A 19,166-nucleotide genomic window follows, 5' to 3' on the forward strand; every position below is an offset into this window, starting at 1 on the left:
AACTTTTGTAGACGTGTTGGGAAGAATATTCAATTTGAGGCGTTCAAATACAGATCGAACTTTTCTTGAAATGTGTATCATTTTTTGGGTGTATTCCATATTGCGTTAAAACGTAAAACCCCACTGCTCCGATCCCTTGCTGACCACATGATGTGTTCACTTCTCCAGACCTGCAGTTCCTCAGCAGCGGCTTCACTGCTGTTCTGGCCGTCTCTGGTTTTTCTTTCTACATGTTGACCCACGGTTCGTCCTACTCAACACCTAATCAACTAACAATCACAATTCAGAAAGAGCGTGAATTGCAACTTTATTTCATCAGACCAGCCTGATGTGAAGGATATAGTACAAATAACATGGGGTGTTAACAAGTTTCCAAAACATAAAATGCCAAATTATCTATAATCAGTGATATGGACTTTCTGTGTACATAACTTATCAGATGGCAGATTCGTCACTTCTGCACTTTTGTTTAGGGTGCGTCATACGCTTAACCACCGGGGCAACTGATTTCCACAACGTTTATCTGTTATCGACTTGTCGGAGGCAAAGCAGGCTCATAGAGCAATGATAAAGTTATGCAGAGTGAGTAAGTCACCACAGAGCCTCTACTTCATCTAGACTGCCGCTTTACTATCCCCAAATTGAATCAGCCCCCCCCCCCTTCCCCTCCACCATAGTTCAGCAACATTGTCCCCCTAACCCCATATACAGCTGCTGCAGGCCTTCAACATGATATGCCTCTGCTGTGTTCCTATCCTGGGAGGACCCTGTGCCCTACACAGACTATCCCACGGAGCAATGCCTTCTGTATTGACGCCCTCATGGCAAAAGATACCCACGGCCTTTGCTTGCTTGTACGCTTGGTCAGAGCCCCATACCATCGGCAACCACGGATAATGCTCCATGGCCAACCCCTCAGCCCAAAGTTTTCCGCAGGGGGCCCCAAAATAAATGCTTTGAAGACCGCTCCAAAGCCCTGCTAGGAAGTGTTGAATCAAGCCCTGTGCTTCCAAAGGGACTGCCTGTGACAGCTGCATGGCAGTTCGGTCTGCACTCATCCTTGCAAGGGTTACAATATACCACAGTGCTTCGACTTAGAAGAAAAACAGAGCAAACATTTTGAGTAAAACTGAAAATAAACATATTCTAAAGAAAAATTAGGGTTACAGAATCTCACTGAAAGGCTTTCGAAAATAGGTTCGTTTTTTTCTTTTATCCATTTATGGATTTATGGAAGACAAACAGACGCAGTATTATGCTGTGTCTACAGTCAATATCAGTGTCTGAAACACTACCCACCTATTGGCCATCCTGAAATAAGATCAATCCCTAACCATGGTGACTCAGCACAAACCAATGCTCATTTTGTTTGTTATTGTTGCATAAATAAACCAGTGCACTCACACTGGGTCGCCAATACACCTAGTACACACTGATGCCAGGCAGACAGGTTTTCAACTCAGGACTCGTTCTATTGAGCAAATTGTTGTTAATCTTTTTAAAACATTGAGTACAAGTTCTGAGTTCTTGACTTTGCTGAACTCGTATTGCTACTCTGGTATGCCCATATCACTGGTCTGTCTGTCTTTTTGTTCCAGGAATGTTCTCTCTGTGGAGCGGGGTCAGCTTTATTGTTGGACCCATCAGTGGTAATATGTCACATCAATGTGTTATAATCATACGTTATTTCTAGTCATTAAAATAACAAAACACTGTGGTTGTGATTGCTTCCTCTTGTATTTTTCTACAGGAATATTCAAAGTAGTTACTTGGTCGTCTAAACTTTGGCGTTTTTTCACTGGTGAGAAAACTCTGTTTATTGTCTGTTTACAAGACTGTTTCCAAATTTTATTCCACCTTTCATTTCCGTATTTGTTTTCATGTCTCATGTGATCTCATGTCAACCGCGCTGTCCCCCTGGTTTCAGCACTGCTACAGTACGCGAGGCAGTGCTTCGAGTCTGTCCTCACATTGCGCCAAAACGCCACAGGTAGGCCTTGTTAAGCACCCTCTCACTCGCGCTGCCTCTCCTCTGGCCGCTCACCCTGAGGCTCTGTTCTCTGCAGGGGTAAACAAGGGCCACTCCTCCTCCACCACGACCAGCAGCACCATCTCATCGCTCGGCCGGACCACGGGCCCTCCGCTCTCCGGCTCATTGAGCCTCAACGACCCGGGCCTGAGGCTGCTCCTGCTGGGGCCCTCTGGCGCCGGGCGTACCCAGCTGGTGGACGCCTTGCTGGGCTGCACTGAGGACCGGGCCCCCTGGTCGTCTCCGTCGGGCGCCCCGACGGAGAGCGTCCGGCGGCGGGCGCTCGTGGACGGGCAGGAGGTGACGGTGGTCGACACACCGGATCTGCTGGGCCAACGTGGGGACGGTTGGAAAGCCAGGGAGGCCCTCAGGAGCCTGCAGCTGTCCACCCCGGGGCCCCATGCGGTGCTGCTGGTGATCCGGGTCCCGGGCGCTGCAGGATGTGTGGATCAGGACGCCGCTCTGGCCGTCAGGGCCACCCTGGCTCTGTTTGGAGCGGGCGTGGCGGGGCACGTCTTCACCGTGTTTACCCACGCCGACAGCCTGGCCCCGGGGCAGACGCTGGCCACGCTGCTGGGGGGCGACGCGGGGGGACTCAGGGCCGCTCTCTCTGTGTATGGCCTGAGGGCCGAGCTGGTGGACAACAGTGTGCACTGCCCCCCGGAGGAGCGGAGGAGGATGTGCATACGGCTGTTGGAGCGACTGGAGGAGATGAGGGCACTCAGTGGCCACTTCGTCCATGAACTTCATGCGAGAGAAGAGTGCATGAAGGAAGAACTGCTCGCCGATATGAGCTCTGAGCTGGCGGGGAAACTAGGGAGCATGTAAACATTGTGTGTGTGTGTGTGTGTGTGTGTTTGTGTGTGTGTGTGTATGTGAGAAAATGGAAGATACAAGATTCACTTGTGTTGAATGCAATTTTAGGGGGAAAAACAACTTTCTTCTTTAAAGGTGCAGTTTGGAGGATTTGGTGGCATCTAGCAAAGAGGTTTAATTGTTTAAATTGTATTAATTGAATTAGTCTGTTAAAATTATAGATCATAGCTTACAAATAAAATATTGATCTTAAGATAAGATAACATCCATTCCAGAGCTGTTTGTCTGTCCTGGGCAACTGTAGAAACATTAAATGTGACATGGAAAGAAACAAAGAGTTTCTGGTTTGCCAGCATTCTTTATTATTATTGGATGTGATTTTATTGGCAACATAATAAAAATCATTATAAACCAGCCATGACTACAGATATGTCCATGTCATTTTAAGCAACGAACTGGATTAAATGTTTGGTATTTCAACTTTAATTATACCATTGTTGTTATCTGCTGTCACTTTTCACTTTCGTTTATTGTCATACCATTTCTTAAGATAAACTTTATTTCTTTTTGCGGTTTTGCCCAATTTCTTATGTCAGACTTAAAGGTTTGCATGTCTTGCACGTTATATCCTTTTACAAACCAAAATGTTGCGAGGGGGGGGGTCAGTCAATAAAGGTCAGCAATATAACAAAGTTAAAATCATTTTGGAAAGAAACTCATTAAACTCTACTTCTAGAATTAGATGTTACGTTTCCATTAAAGACACATTTTGTTCACGCCACATTTGAGATGAAGATAAACGAAAATCTAGGGTTTCGCAGTCCCTGGGGAGGGACTACAGTACGCACTTCGTACTGACGCAGGCTATGACAGCAAACATGAAGCCAATGGCGATGTGCGCATGTCCGTGTTGAGGGAGACTAGAGAGTGCTACACGGAAAAGTGGCAAAGACAAAGAACTGACCAACCCCAGGAAAAGAGGATATACCAATACCGGTTTAACGGATTATGCCAGTTTAGCGACCGTCATATCTGACAAGAGGGGAGGTAAGCTCAGAGAAAATAAACGTTGATCGCGACTGGTTTATTACGCTATCAGACTAGTGTCACGTAGGGTCTACAACGAAGAACCGAGAAGGCACGGACGATTTTAGGTTACTTTCTTGAAATTGTATGGTGACTTGTGCGTTGAAGACCACACAGGTTCGTTTACCCCAAAGGATTCCTTAATTCTAAATTTGAATTGTTGGTTGAGGCGCTGTTAAAAAAGCCAGCTGCCAAACAAGCTACGGGTGTCCAATCAGAGACCAGAGCAGAATATGTTTACCTTCCTCACGTTTGTCTAGGCTGATTGAAGTAGCAGGCTGTGAAGCCACTGAGGTAGCTTTAATGCTGTTACCTTGCTTAGTCACTGACATCAATAAGACCAGGCCCCCCACCCGTATCTTTTTCTGTCCTTCTCTCAGCTGTTTTCAAACCACCTCTTTCAGCATCAGCATCTCTCTCTCTCTCTCTCTCTCTCTCTCTTTCTCTCTCTCTCTCTCTCTCTCTCTCTCTCTCTCTCTCTCTCTCTCTCTCTCTCTCTCTCTGTGTTTGTGTGTGTGTCTAGTTCTCTCTCTCTCTCTGTTCCAGCGGTTCTCTTTCCTGGTGGTTGCCCTGCTGGAAACAGAAAGCTGTCGACACACGCTGGCGATAGAAGAAGCGAAACACAGGGATCAACTCAAAGGTGTTCTATGGTGGAGTGAGCATGACTTGGACGATTGTCTGCTCGTCCGTCAAGTTTGACAGGATTACAGTTGCTATGAAAAAACCCTGCTTCTTTGGTCGGTTAAGCTTTTGAGGTTACGCCAACCGCCGAATAAAAAAAACAGCTTTTGTCTTCAAAAAAATATAACCATAACCTTTACCTTTCTGGAGACATACGCATACTTTTTGAAGACCACCACCAGGTGTGCTCTACTAGCGCACCCCCATCCCCCCCTTACCCCAAATTGTCGTGGCTTGAAGTTACCATGGCAATTGTTAGAAAGGCAGCAGCGTCAGCATGGATGTTCGCGGTGTGGTTGTGAGGGCGGTGCAGTGGGGGTGAAGGTGGCTGCCGTGTGGCCGGTGGGTGGAACCAGAGATGGGCAGCGCTCCGTATTCAGCCAGTGAGTGGAAGTGCAGGGGCCGGGGGGGGCTTCAGGACCTAGGCTGTATGCCCTGGAAGGTCAGCAAGCAGAAAACAAACACCACCACACCTGGGTCAGGTGGAGGAGAGGGGATGCTGGGGGGGTCGAGGGGGGGAGGAGGAGTTGGTGGTGGAGGAGGACGAGGAGGAGGAGGAGACGCGGAGAGGAGGAGGAGGAGCAGTAGAGATCCCAAGGACTCCCAACAGCCAGATCTATCCTCTTCCTCCTCCTCGTCGCTCACGCCGTCGGCTCCGCTCACTGGCGACCCCCCGGCGCCGACGCCGCCGCCCGCCGCCGTTGTCATCTACCACGAGAAGCAGCGGCGGGAGCTGTGCGCCCTGCACGCGCTCAACAACGTCTTCCAGGACGGCACGGCGTTTAGCCGCGACGCACTGCAGGAGATCAGCCAGAGGTGAGGGGGAACTCACCGTGGTCGGCCGTCTCTGAGGCTCAATGCAGATCCTGACCAGAGGCTGTTCGTTTTCGTGTCCTTCCTCTGTTCCATTTGCTTTCTCACTCGTATACTCTCATTACTAGTAGTAACATCGTCAGCCATATTGAGTTTGGCCTGTATTAACATTCACCTGGATGTCTACTTTCTCTTTCTCTCTCCCTCTCACCCCATTGTTTCCTTCCTCTCGCTCTCTCTCTTGTTCTCACATTCCCTTGACCTTTCATCTGGTTGTTTGAGGTATTTTCATGACTGTGTGTTATTTAATGTCTCTGTGCCTTCTTCTGTTTCACTTACATCCGTGCAGACTCTCTCCCAGCACTCTGGTGACGCCGCACAAGAAGAGCATGCTGGGAAATGGAAACTATGACGTCAACGTCATCATGGCTGCCCTGCAGACGCGCGGGTTCGAGGCGGTGTGGTGGGACAAGAGAAGGTATGGAAGGGTCCAGGCAGTCACTCAGAAATGATCGTTTTTCATTACTGGGGTTATATCCAAACTCCTAACCTTCTTGTTTAGTCAAGTTAAACGTAGCTTTCAGACATGTCAACATTGAACATGTATTGGGACAGGATAGTCTCTTGTTGTTGTTCCACACCCAAAAGAAACATTGATCACTGAAGTCATCCACGCATAAGGAGGCCTTACCTGCTTTTCATGAGCTTCATCTAAATAAACTGTGAGATGCTTTGAATAAAATAATATCAATGACCTAATAGAAAGCGGTAATCGTGAGTGCCCTTAGCCCTTTTTTTTGTAGAGTCATCTTTACTTGAGTCAATCAAGTCAACATTTTCCCTTTTTCCATGAGAGCTATTTTGTTCGCTGTGAAGGAAAAGAGAACAGGTTCTGAGGAACAGCTGCTTGTGTATCGCTTATTGTGCTGTTTTTTTTTGTGGTTCTGAAAAACAACAACTGCAAAAGGCTTTGTCAGGTTTTGTGGGGGAATCAACAAAATGCTTTCCACTGAGTGAGGACATCTGGAATGATTGTTTAGAAATCACCACTGTGGATGTTTTTTTTATTGTTTGGTGTTTTCACTTTTAACTGCCAACTGTCTGTTGATGATTACATCATAAATCAGCTGACGTTTGTATACGTGATGGGGGACAACTTCATTAAAAGCATCTCAGTTCAGGAAGGAAATATCATTACTAAGATAAGAAAATAGGAAGATTGTCTAAATAATTTAAAACGACTGTCTTGAAAGGACTTTTAACATTTTTATTTCAGTGTTTTTTTCTGCAATGTGCAGTGTAACACATGGTCGGTCCCTACATTTAAATGATTGTGAAGAGGTATGGGTCAACTAAATAGTGAGAATTATAGAGCTTAGGTAAAAAATAATAATAGTATTAAAACTACTTGAGGTTATAGGTAAGCACTTCTTCTTGTATAAAAATCGTTTTATCCGTTTATTTCCTAGTTCTTTACTTCCACCACAAACAAGCTGTCTTAAGTCTTGATTGGCTGACAACAATGAAACAGGAAGATGTATTTCTGATAGTGAGCGACAATCAGCAGAGCCCAATTACTCAACTCACTCAGCTCTTTGTGACAGAGACACAATAGGCCCCCAATCTAGGTTCATCTTTATCAGCACAGTCATGGACTGGCCCATATCTTGTTTTTAGAGTGTCCAAAGGGTTGGATTATAGATAGTTAGACCTGGACACAGACCTGGCATAGGACTCCCCATCAAAATGTTGGTATTTGCCATGTTCTCCATCCTAAGTGCTTACATTTCTATTGCATCACTTGTCAACCAAGTCTGTTTGATGCACCGTGAGCCCCATTGATTGTCACATGTACGTTACCCTCAATTCCTTGGGACATCAATATATTGAGTAAACTTTGTATGCAGACACCCCGTAATCATTGACAACCACATGACTAGGTATGCAGTGCAGCTTTAATACGTGTGCCGGAAGGTCGACAGATTATTGGCAATAATTGTGTGGGGGTGAAGAGAAATGGACACATGGGGACAGGCTGTGGCTCATCCCTTTCAAGGTCACACCGAAATAAAACGGTTTAAACAGGTTATGCCTCCAGCATTGATTATCTAATCAGAGCTTGCCATTCAGCTTTCCCATTACCAGGGTTGATGGCACCATAGGTGGAAATATAATATCTACCAATATCCGTATTGGAATAAAGGTATCGACCAATACATGTGATATCGGTGCATCCCTGATTTAGGATTTTAGACCTTTTATGGTTAGCTTTGAAGCAGTGACTTTGCCTGTATGGAAGACACAACAGATCCAGTTCTAGGAAGCACCCTGACCGGTTTCGGCAATGGATTATGAACCTAGTCTCCTGGGAGCTGAACAGATTTTCCGCTCCCCGTGGTTGTGCAGGGACGTGGGCAGCATCGCGGTGTCCAACGTGACGGGCTACATCCTCAACGTGCCGTCTAACCTGCGCTGGGGCCCGCTGCGGCTTCCGCTCAAACGGCAGCACTGGATTGGCGTGCGGGAGGTGGGCGCGGTCTACTACAACCTGGACTCCAAGCTGCGTGGCCCCCACCCCATCGGCAGCGCGGATGAGCTCAGGTATTGTGTGTGTGTGTGTGTGTGTGTGTGTGTGTGTGTGTGTGTGTGTCATTCTGACTGACAGCCTGACTGACTGACTGACTCATTTAGAAACTGTCCTTTAAAATGTATTAAGCTAGATGAGAAGCAAAACAACTAGTTATTTTTCAATATGCAGCTAGCTATTATGTGCAGGGTAGTTATAACAGATGTATAATAGACCACCGTGTCGCTATGTTTTCATCGAGATGCCCAAACACGGGTCACGCTTGTGTTGTTGTCAGCCTTTGAACGCTGTAGAGTACCTAAAGGGTGGTACCACCAGCCGGCGTTCACACTGGGAGGGTCCCAGGTCTTGAAGCGGCAGGAAATGGAGTTGCCGGTGTACGTACCGAGGCCCCCAGACAGCCGGCTCCGTCTTTGTTGACGTTGGACGGGACTTTAAACAGCAGCCAGACCATATTCTCGCTTATCGCCACTGTTCTCTTTCCTCTTCACTTTCCTCTTTGTTCAACGGGACAGGAAGTTCCTGCGCCACCAGCTGCGTGGGAAAAACTGTGAGCTGCTATTGGTCGTCTCGGAGGAAGTGGAGTCACACCAGACCTGGATGTCCCACAACAGTGGAGCAGAGTGAAGCGGCCAATCCTATCTCACGCTGGCGTTCAGGACAGGCCGAACGGGCCAATCACAGCTTTCGATGAAGAGGAAGCAAGGGTTGTGCATAGCCAATCAAAAAGATGCACAACGGCGCAGACAATATTTCTCCTGCTTCTGGTTTAGGTTTGTTTGGTTTTGTTTTGGGTTACAGTTCCATTTCTGGACTCTTGGAATCGATGAGACCCAAAACAATGAAGGAAGCGAATGCCTACATTCAAACCTTACTCAAATCTTTATACAGACATACATACCTACCTACCTACCTACCTACCTACCTACAGGGAGATCACTAAGAATCACATATTTGTAACACAAGTCAAATTTATAAGCGTATTATTTCAGTATCTGGTATTGCTATGTTTTTTTTATATATATATCTATATACTGACTATTTTTAAATGTCGGTTTTGATTTATTTTGTACATCGTACAGCTTCCCAAAGTGCTGGAACTCAAGCTGTATGTCCAATGAAGCCATGTGTCTGATCTTCAAGCTTTCGACCACACCTTGTGTCTTCTTTGAGTCCTTCACTCTGTGGTTTTCTCTCTCTCTCTGTCTCTGTCTCTCACTCTCGCTCTCCCTTTAACAGAACCATGTCCTTCTTGACTCCCGTCTGTCGCCTCTCTCTCTCTCCCGCTACCTTTTGACATCCTCGTTCACCCACCCTCGCCCAGTACATTGTATCGCACCTTCCTGCACCAGTCAGTACAGAGACTGCCCACACAACAGGGTGTTTTTTCATTTAAATGTTTTTGTCCGTTTTCTTGTTTTCTTATGGCAACAAGGCAATGCAACACCCTGGGCCAAAAGACGCTCCCATCTTGTGGATGATTGTCTGTTCTTGTGAGATGCTGGGGTCAGCCCTAACAGAGCCCAGCAGCCCTTTTGAAGCCCCATAGGTCTAGAGTCCTAGACGTTTTACACCCAGAAAAATAAAAAAAGTGTCATTAATGGTGAGTTAAGTACAGGAGAACGTCGCTCCAAATACGTGTTGATGTTACAGTGTCGTGCAGATGTGTCGTGGTTGGGTTTCGATGTGTGGCACGTTACCAGGGGGGAAGTTGTCGTTTTCTATTGAGAGGAAAAGCGGGTTTAGGTACCGCATTGAGAATTATTTGATATCCTACAAGTCCTGAAGTATAATATTAGATTCTGAAAGATTATGACTTTGGAAAGAGGAAGTATGAAGTGAAAGTTTAGTGTGTTTTTGGAGAGTTGGAGACACAGATTTGCCTTGATGCCGGCTGTGATCATAGAAGCATTGTCTTAAGAGGAAATGTTATTCATGTACAGACAGTATGTGTTCTTTCAATGATGATATTGGCCTTAACTTGTTTACATCGTAAATAACATGTTTATCTCAAAATGGGACTGTTTAGTTTCATTACCAAATCCTAACCCTAAAAAAAGGGCATTTTCAAGTACTACAATTTATTTTATATTATATCAAGGGTCTGTTTAAGTGTGATGCAATCAAGAGAAGCTTGTATATTTTGTGGCCATCAGATTTTTCTTTGGAAGAAACTTTATTTTGGTCCCAAATGTGATGATTAATACCATTTATAAGTTTTGAGGTTACAATGTCCAACTCTGAGGCTCGTATCATTACACTAAGTGTTACAGATATAAGTGTGTTTAATGTTGGCTATGACATTCCTCCTCAATAATTGGTTCGAGAGTCTGTTTTCATTATGTCTGTTTCCCCTTTCTTTCCTTTTCACAGAAATAAAAAAAATCTTATAATGGCACTTTATGAATATCTGCCAGTGCGTGTTTTGTTGTATATTCTGTTAAGAAATAGTGATTATTCGTTGAATTCAAGGTAAAACGTGTTTTATTGTACTGCGGCTCCTCAAAATCATACTATATTGTGACAGGCGATTGCCAGCTGAGCTCCATCATCGTCGCTGCGTTGCCAAAGCGACCTGGAGCGCGCTTAAAGGGCGCGCGTCTGGTAATGGCACGTGGACGCGCCGAGAAGCAGTGTGCAGATGTGTCGCAGATTTGTAAAGTCACTGGACGTGCGGAGAGATCCAAGACGAGGAAGTAACGCGGAATCCTCGGGCCTTGAAGTGTCAGGAAAACGGTCAGAGATCGTTGAGCGAAGCGGGGAGTGAGTGGTAGGCGGAAGGAGAGGCTAGGAGCCGCGTTGGTAAAGCGTGGTGCGCGGTGGAGGGTACGGTCTTAAACAGTTTGCATACTTTGTGACGGAAAAAGGCGCCACTTGGAACAGTTTTTTTAGCCGCGTGTACCGCGTCAGGGAGATGGAGCTGTCAGCGATTGGAGAGCAAGTGTTCGCTGTGGAGTCGATCCTCAAGAAAAGAGTAAAGAAGGTATTTTATTAAATATATAAATATATATAGATATTGAAGGCCTAATTTTAACCATCGTATTAGTACTGTAAACGGGACGTTGCTAACGTTTGACCAAATGTTTGCAACACTATTGAGATATAAGGAAGAGGAGAATGAAGGGCTATCCAGCTGCACCAACCTGGTTACTCATCCTCAATGTGGGCTACAGTGAAGTGGGCGGGGAACGGAGGGTATCCCTTTAAATAACCTGTTATTTACTTATTTATTTATCTACAAAAATAAAGTATTAAGAAGCCGCTTGTGTATTGTTTTATGCTTAGGCCATTAGTTATAATCCTCTATTCTTATTTACCCCCATAAACTCGCCAGTGAAATAACCTAATAAAACCAGAAACGGTGCATTGTCAGTTGGATAGTTATCAGCCAATAGCGGAATGATATTTTTTGTATTATTGAAAGACACATGGCGAATATAACGGAACACTATCAAAATTAACAGCCCAAGGATGTACATGAAACGGTTTGGAAGCGCGCACAAATCTCTTGTGCGAATATGTAGCCTAGATCGCGATTCATTTCCAGATCAGGAGAATAAGAACTACAACGCACTTTCCGTTATGCATGTTTCTGGAATGTTCTGGAACATTCCCGTGGCGGGGAGAGAGTGTCGGAGTGAGCGACGTGAGCCCGCGCGCTCTGTCAGGTGAAATCCTGCCAGCGCCGTAAACAGTGATCACCTTTGACTTAAAAGTAGATGACGTCATCCACAACACTAGATGTCATTTGCTTGATGATGAAATGGAATGAAATGTGGGTTTGAGCTGGTAATTGATAATAATCAAAATACATTTAAGGATTCATTTTAATGGAGATTCTAGCGCTTGTGGTAACCTACTGTTAGACTAAATAATGAACCTCATGGAAATTGTAAACACAGACAAAAACCTAAACAGAGGAAGTTAACATACAGGCATCAGCACCATACATTCAGAATGAGTACATCACATAATATAATTGAGGTGTGTTCTTAATATTCATGTACATTCCACACTTTATTTCTAACAGGGCAATGTGGAGTATCTTCTGAAATGGAAAGGATGGCCTCCAAAGTGAGTATAAAGACACACACACACACTCACACACACACACACACACACACACACACACACACACACACACACACAAACACACACGAGGCTCCTTAATAAAAATATTAAGGACGACATCCAGTGAATCAAATGATGGACTATCTCAACCAATCAAGCGAAGGAATTCTTCAAAAAAAATAGGGTGTGTCTCATGCTTTGCTCTCATTGGTTGACCTGCAGGTACTCCACGTGGGAACCAGAACAGCACATTCTGGACCAACGCCTGCTGCAGGCGTTCCAAGAGAAGTGAGCAGAAACATGTGCTGTTGGACCGATGGAAGAAAACTGTCCATGGGTGTCATTTCCTGAGGAAAGCCCACATCTGTATTTTCAGACAAAATGTTATCACTTGATGCAAGGGCACATTTGCTGTGTTTTTTTTCAACTCTATTAAAAACACAACAGGTCCCATTTGGCAACACTAAGCAACATGACATGTTAGGTTAGGCTATTAGTACACTATGCTGTTGTCTTTAGGAGTTTATTGTTTTATTTTAGAGAGCAGAGGGATCGAGTTGTGGGACACAAGAGGAAAGGGTCAAAGGTGAAGAGACTGCTACTGGAGGTAAATAGACCCATCACTGATTCAACTTCATGCATGTTTAATGTACATGTGTATAATCATGCATCATCAATCCAATTATTTTACTTATATTTGATGATGCATATGTCCTGTTGATATGTTTTCTCGCAGACAAGAGACCTAGTCAATACTCAACTATGACAAGCCTCCTCCTAACGTTAAGGAGACAAACACAACCAGATTCATGGTTATTACTCATTGGACTCACTGTTCCTCTCTCTGTCTCCGTGCCACTGCATCATCCAACAGAACACCATCTACACCATGGACCTCCGGAGCGCCCACAAGGCCCCAGAGAAGCCTCAGTCTCGCCTGCGTCTCTCCCTGACCGGCTCCCTGGATCCCGGGGCGGAGGACCAGGAGTACGACCCCTGCAGACGGATGCTTCGCCCGCGGCTGGCCCATCAGACGAGTGACCCGCAGAGGTCGCAGAGGTCAAGCTCTCTGACCCCCAGCAGCGATGTCTGGGGGGATGGAGATGACGAGGAGGATGAAGAGGAGGAGGAGGAGGAAGAGGAGGAGGAGGAGGAAGATGAAAGGCAAGTAGAGGAAGACATTGAGTTAGAGGAGGAGAAAAATAAGATCCACAGAAAGACGACGGCCGAGAAGAACGGAAACCTTTTGAAGGGTAAGTATGCCACTCAGATCCACTCAGATCCTCTTTAGCCAGTTCCACTTCCTGCTTTGCTTTTATCTTCAAGCAGATATCAGAGTAATGTGGCTCATTGAGAAATTGGCAGATGAGCATTAATAGAAGGATAAAGATAGCTCACTTTCTAGATCATGTAGTCAAAAGTGTGTAGGGCAGTGGTAGATGCATGTTATGACATCATGTACAATGATGATAATGATATTTTCGCACGCTTTTGCACTTGACGAGATATATGTTACAAACCAAAAGTTACAGAAGCTTTTGGCATTCATGCAAATATATAGTATTAATCTCTATATAAAGAAAATGCATGTAATAATATATAGTTTAAATTTGTTTGTTATATCAAATGTGTACATTTATGGATGGATGGATAGAAAGAAAGAAAGTTATCTCTTTGTAGCTGTACCATTTTATCCAAAATAAGATAATTTTGATCCAGGCTCATATTCAGGCTGAATCCTGCCTCCTATTTGTCCATTAGTAAGCATTTCAAAGCAAGATAAGATATCCAGGTCAGTCGAAAGTAACTCAATCACAGCCAACACATGGAAGGCTTGATGCAATCACTGGCTCACTGCAAACCCTACCTTTGTCTCTCTCTTCTCCTATTCTCTGGCCGCCGCTCTGATGGCACATTCTCTCTCTCTCTCTCACTATCTCTCTCTCCCCCTCCGTCTCTCTCACTCTTCTTTCTTTCTTTCTCCCTTTTCTTTCTTTCTTTCTCTCTCACCCCCTCTCTCTTTCTCTCTCTCTCTCTCCCCCCCCCCCCCCATCCAAACAGGACAAGACAGAGGATGGAGCTCAGCCGTCGGCCCAAAAGAGAAGCAGGTCACCAACGGGTCCAAGAAGTCTTCTGATTGGACGCCGGGTCAGGTGTTGTGCGGCCCGGGAGAGGTGACTGTCACTGACGTCACCATCAACTCCCTGACGGTGACGTTCCGAGAGGCCCTGGTCGCCAAGGGCTTCTTCAGGGCCTGGGGCCTGGAGTTCTGAACCCCTCCACGGAAGGAGTCGCTGGGATGGGTGGGGGGGGGGGGGGGGGGGGGGGGGGGGGGGCAAACCACTTTTATCCGTTCATTCCGGCTCTCCGATTTCTCTCTCCCTCCTGCTCCTCATCCCCCTTGTAGGATTCCTCCCTCCTGTCTCTTACCCTCTGGCCGTTTTTTTTCACCCGATACCGTATTGTAGGTTGTGTAGACGCTAACTAGTAATCCGGGAGTAGCATCCGTCCGTGAACTCGCGTGTGTACTCCCACACGAGTTAAACTAATATCCATAAGTGGTTAACACGTATCACCTGTGGTGTTCTCGTATGAGTTTCAGATTCCTTTGGATGATGGTGCAGCCGTCGCAATGCATGCCTGCCTCCTAGTCCGCCGTATCAATGTACTGATATACGATAGACCGTGTTTACCCTGTATCCCTAGGCCAACTTTGAAAACCCTACGATGGCGGCGTTTGGTGTCTCGTGTTACGAATATAATTCAGAACACTGCAAGGAAAGGCAAGCGAAACTATACCTTGAGAGGCTTAGGTACTTGCACTGAATTGATATACGCACCCGTGAAGCTCTTTCACACAGACAGACTTTTTTCTGTTCAGTGTTTTCCAATACAATCGTGTGCTTCAAAAGGACTTTGACCAAGTTTCACACAAACATAGGCCATCGCACTAAACCTGAGAGCTTCCCTTCTCTTCCCTGTCCATCTGGCCCAAGATGGGATGACTTGCTGTGGTGGTGATGATGGGAGCTGATTCTGTGATGGGTCACCATGGTGGAATTTCCCTTGGGGCTCTGCGTATATCTGGCTCCAAGGGCAATGGCTCAGAAGGTGGTGAGCCAAACCCTAGATGACTAGGAAACCACAAGAAATGTCTTCACACCTCTTCATCATGGCCTTTGTATGTCTGTGGAGCAGATTTAGGGCTACACCCCCGCACAACACACTGAACATACAGACACACACACACACACACACACACACACAGATCTAGATGCAAACCCCAAAACTGATGACAGTAGGGTTCAAGGAAGATCCTCCCAAAACACCTACCTGTTCCTTAAAAGTGTAATGTTTAAGAATAACATTTTAAAACAGTCAACAATTAATTACATGATCACCAGAATGTAAAGAATTTGCAGTTCTGACCTTATGTCAGAGACATTTATTGTGTAAGAGAAATTTACTTAAGTTGGCAGCTAGTACCGGCCGTATCGTATGGTAGTACCACTTTGTACCTGATGAAGAATAACTTATTTTCAGGACACTAGTTACTGTAGTGTCCAGTCTGCCCTCAGTCCAACAAGAGCGGATGAAGAAGTAGTGCTACCCATAAGGCGTATTCTTACCTTATCATATTATCATTGTATTTAGTTAGTTGTTTTTTTTAGATAACAGAGCACCGAAATGCACTATTGATTCTGCGCATTGGTGCAATTCCTTGTTTCTTCCAATAGGAGTGGCCACCACAACTTTTTTGGCAATATGCTGCCCCACATTGTGTGGAGGACCAGTTTGACTGCTAGCTAATCTTACACGTTACGCCTTTAAAGGATAACTTCTCAATTTTTCTGTAACTAATGCAAACTATTTCTGAAACAAGTAGAGAGCTCTTCAGAGACTTCTCCTTGAGCGAGACTTAGTAAGTAAGTTAAGACACAATAACAAACAGACTGGATCAATAAAAAGATACACGAAAGGTACAGAAAATAGTTAATTTCTCTGTAGGGATCCTTTCCATATTGCCCCTGCTATGTTTGGTCCGCATTAGTAACTTAGACCCTAAATGATGCGACAATAGGATCCAAGTTGAAAAATCTAGACGTTGTCCTTCAATGACATCAACAAATTAACTCTTTAAGTCACACTATAAAAGCGTCTGCTGAATAGTAAATAGCATGTATTCATACTTCACATGCCAAAAGGTACCCCCAGTATTGACCACATGACCCTGTGCCGATTGTTACAAGAAGGATGAAAGAGATTGGATGAAAGCAAAGTATTTTTTGTGATTATTTTTCTACATTGACCTGAATGTAATCTGTCCGTCCTGAAGATAGACACCTGGTCGTCACGTGCACGAGAACTAAGACGGGAATAGTTTTTATAGTTTTAATAATCTCCAGGCTACCATTAGAGTAACAAACGAAAAAACAAAAAGCACCTTGATTTGATATGACTTAATATCGTTGCTTGTGCTGCTTTCATCCAACGCTAGCGAAAGAACCTTGTTGCACTTTATCTGTGATGTAGTCAACCTGCACATGACTGGCTCTGGACTATGAAGTGAATAGTGAGTGTGCTATTCTTATTGTAATACTAAAAGAAAAATAAATGTCACATGTTTAATAACGCTTTGGTACTGTGGTCCCTGATGCATCCTAAACATCCTCAAGGCTTTCAGTTCAAGTAAATGTTGAGGGGGATAAAGTATCACTCAATTATCATTAACATTCAGAATAGACAACATATTAAAGTTTAATCTTAATGTTCAATGTTTATCCAGAGGATGCTGCCGGTGGAAATCTTGCCATGGGCACAACAACAATATGAGGACGAAATGGCAGCCTGTATACTTTAGTTTACCTATTTAACCATGAGTTGTGATGTTGATCAGCCATCACAAAGTCTACCCTAGAGGGGCATGGCACATGGGAGTGTCAGCCCAGAGGTGATTGACCGATAAGCCTTGGAAGGGCAAAACAATGTTACACCTTTTGGTATAAAACGGGTAATTTAAAAACAATGTGGAATTGCTTTTAATAGATTACTTCCCATGACGTATTTGATTTGGACCGACGTATAAAGTTGGTCCAAGTCAAACAGGTCACTAGTCCAACACCACAGGAGCAATGGGATTTCATTTGATCATGCCAAATTCAAAACATGCTTGTCGTCGTTCCCGTATTTGATGAGGGAGGGTGATGAATGTATCTGATAAAAATTGGTCATACATATTAAGGACAGCACCACAATAAGGTATTTTTCCCCAATGGTACAAACATACTTTATTGTACAATTAATTTATTGGCAAAAAAATTCTGACCACCAGGATAACTTAAAAAAAGGAAACTATTGAAAAATGGAGCAACAGTTATTTAATTTTGCTTTTTTCTCAGCAAGCACCATTTTTTTCTTCGAAAAAACAAAAACAAAAGAGTGGTCAAAAAGGTTCCATTTAAATACACAACAAATATTTAAATAGTTTTACTTCCAGTCTCTTTTCAAAGAAGAAATGATAAAAACAATATATTTGTTCAGTTGCCATCAGTTTGTACAGTGATTCAGTATGTTTACATCTATAGGTCATGTACATTAAACATTTCTTCAGAGAAAAATAACCAAAAAGCGTGGCATGATAAACCTCCACATCCCCTCCCACCCCCCTAGAGCAAACAGCTCGCAGTGTCATTTTGCATCACTTTAGAACGTCTTCAATACAAAACAAAACCACGGCGTTATCTAATAATTCCTGTAGATTCAAGTTTTATTTCCAAAAAAATAAAATTAAATAATATATCTATATATAAAAGACAAAGAGTACTTTGTTTCCTTGTGTTTTATAAAATAAGTCTCATGATATATTGCCACCTGTTACTGTACCCCCCCCCACCCCGCAGCAAGCTAGGCCTCAGAAAAATAGTGAGCCTGTATATAATATTGTCTTCACTTGTCTCCATAAAAAGCTAAATGACCAAATTTAGATAATGCCCCAGCCCTCCCCCTACCCCAGGTTTTTTAATATTTATTTTGTGCATGTTGTGTTTCATGTCTGGCGAGTCTTGTCTTGAAAGATACTTTTAACTTGTTATAAGGAACCCACTTCCCTTCCCATCCACAAAAGGTTTGTCAAAAATACACGTTGAAAAGGCGCGTTGGTTCTCATTGACTGATTACACCCTATACTGTACCTCTAAAAAAAGAAAAGTCGCAATACTGTACAGTGGCTCAGGAGTACTTCAAGTTATTATACAGAGAATGAAAAAAAAAGAAGAAAAAACGAAAAGCAGGGAACAATTCCCCCGCTCGCTCGATCTAAAAGTCTGTACAGCTCATAATTTTTGTATGATTTTCATTTTTAATACAAAAAGAAAAAACAGTATTTAAGTCCATCCATTTTCTTTGTACAGTAATAACATTAAATAGAACCTTATTTGTCGCGGGGTGGTCGAGAAGAGGGGAATCGGGGAGGAGCGGAGAACACTACTTGAACGATTGTTAGAGACTTCAGAGAAGCCGCCATCGAAACGCAGAAAGGATTTTCGTAGCCGAAATGGACCTTCTCTGAAGCCCAACTCTTTTCCATCTTCCTCTGTTCATTAAAGTATATGTGTATGCATATATATATATATATATATATAAAGTATGTATATACATACACATACATAAAACCGTTCCATAATCCTCCAATTTGCAAATAAACAAAATTAAAAAACTGGGTCTGGGTACCACCAATTCAGTTGGCCATCGTTTCAGGTGGAGGGGGGCGGGGCAGTGGGCGGGGCATGGGGGGTGTAATCAAGAGGCAGTGCACATTCAAAAGGAGAAAGGAGAGAGGAAGGTGCAGTTGGGGTGGGGAATTGGCTCCAAGGACCACCTCCATCATTGCTTTCCGGCTGACATGAAACCTTGGGGGGGGGGGTCCATCCTTTCCATTAGCTCTCTAATCCCCTTCCAACTGCCATCGTGGAAAACTTGAAACGAGGAAAACCGTTTGGACGCGCACAGCCGTTAATGAAAACAGATCATAATAATAATCGTAATAAGAGAATGTGGAGATTATAGATGCAGCCGCTGCAAAAA

General features: G+C 44.3%; 3 protein-coding genes across 6 annotated transcripts in view; 2 read left to right on the forward strand and 1 right to left on the reverse strand.

The window, feature by feature from the left end:
* Nucleotides 1-3,758: 3,758 nt before the first annotated feature.
* Nucleotides 3,759-10,415, forward strand: josd1 (Josephin domain containing 1). Of its 3 annotated transcripts, none has more exons than XM_079756644.1 (5): nt 3,759-3,892; nt 4,478-5,428; nt 5,775-5,903; nt 7,832-8,026; nt 8,528-10,415. In XM_079756644.1, exons 2-5 carry the CDS (start codon nt 4,971-4,973, stop codon nt 8,637-8,639), a joined length of 894 nt encoding a protein of 297 aa, XP_079612770.1. In that variant the 5' UTR covers nt 3,759-3,892; nt 4,478-4,970; the 3' UTR covers nt 8,640-10,415. The 3 variants fall into 3 exon arrangements, with proteins under 3 accessions (XP_079612770.1, XP_079612772.1, XP_079612771.1); XM_079756646.1 differs by having other exon boundaries at nt 3,775-3,892; nt 4,455-5,428; XM_079756645.1 differs by lacking the exon at nt 3,759-3,892 and adding an exon at nt 3,903-4,048.
* A 286-nt stretch (nt 10,416-10,701) lies between these two features.
* Nucleotides 10,702-14,356, forward strand: cbx7b (chromobox homolog 7b; the record flags this gene model as incomplete). The annotated part of the gene is made up of 6 exons (XM_079756650.1): nt 10,702-10,995; nt 12,043-12,086; nt 12,306-12,371; nt 12,624-12,690; nt 12,958-13,336; nt 14,145-14,356. The coding sequence occupies exons 1-6, from the start codon at nt 10,927-10,929 to the stop codon at nt 14,354-14,356; spliced, it is 837 nt and encodes a 278-aa protein (XP_079612776.1). The 5' UTR covers nt 10,702-10,926.
* Nucleotides 14,357-18,099: 3,743 nt separating this feature from the next.
* The window catches only part of ep300a (EP300 lysine acetyltransferase a), a 30,716-nt gene continuing 29,649 nt past the window's right edge, over nt 18,100-19,166 (reverse strand). For both annotated transcript variants that reach the window (XM_079757337.1, XM_079757336.1), the window contains exon 31: nt 18,100-19,166. This exon is cut by the window's right edge and continues 3,986 nt beyond it. The gene's annotated coding sequence lies outside the window, so the exon portion shown is untranslated.

Source organism: Pollachius pollachius (genome assembly GCF_949987615.1).
Source record: "Pollachius pollachius genome assembly, chromosome: 19".
NCBI classification, from domain to species: domain Eukaryota; kingdom Metazoa; phylum Chordata; class Actinopteri; order Gadiformes; family Gadidae; genus Pollachius; species Pollachius pollachius.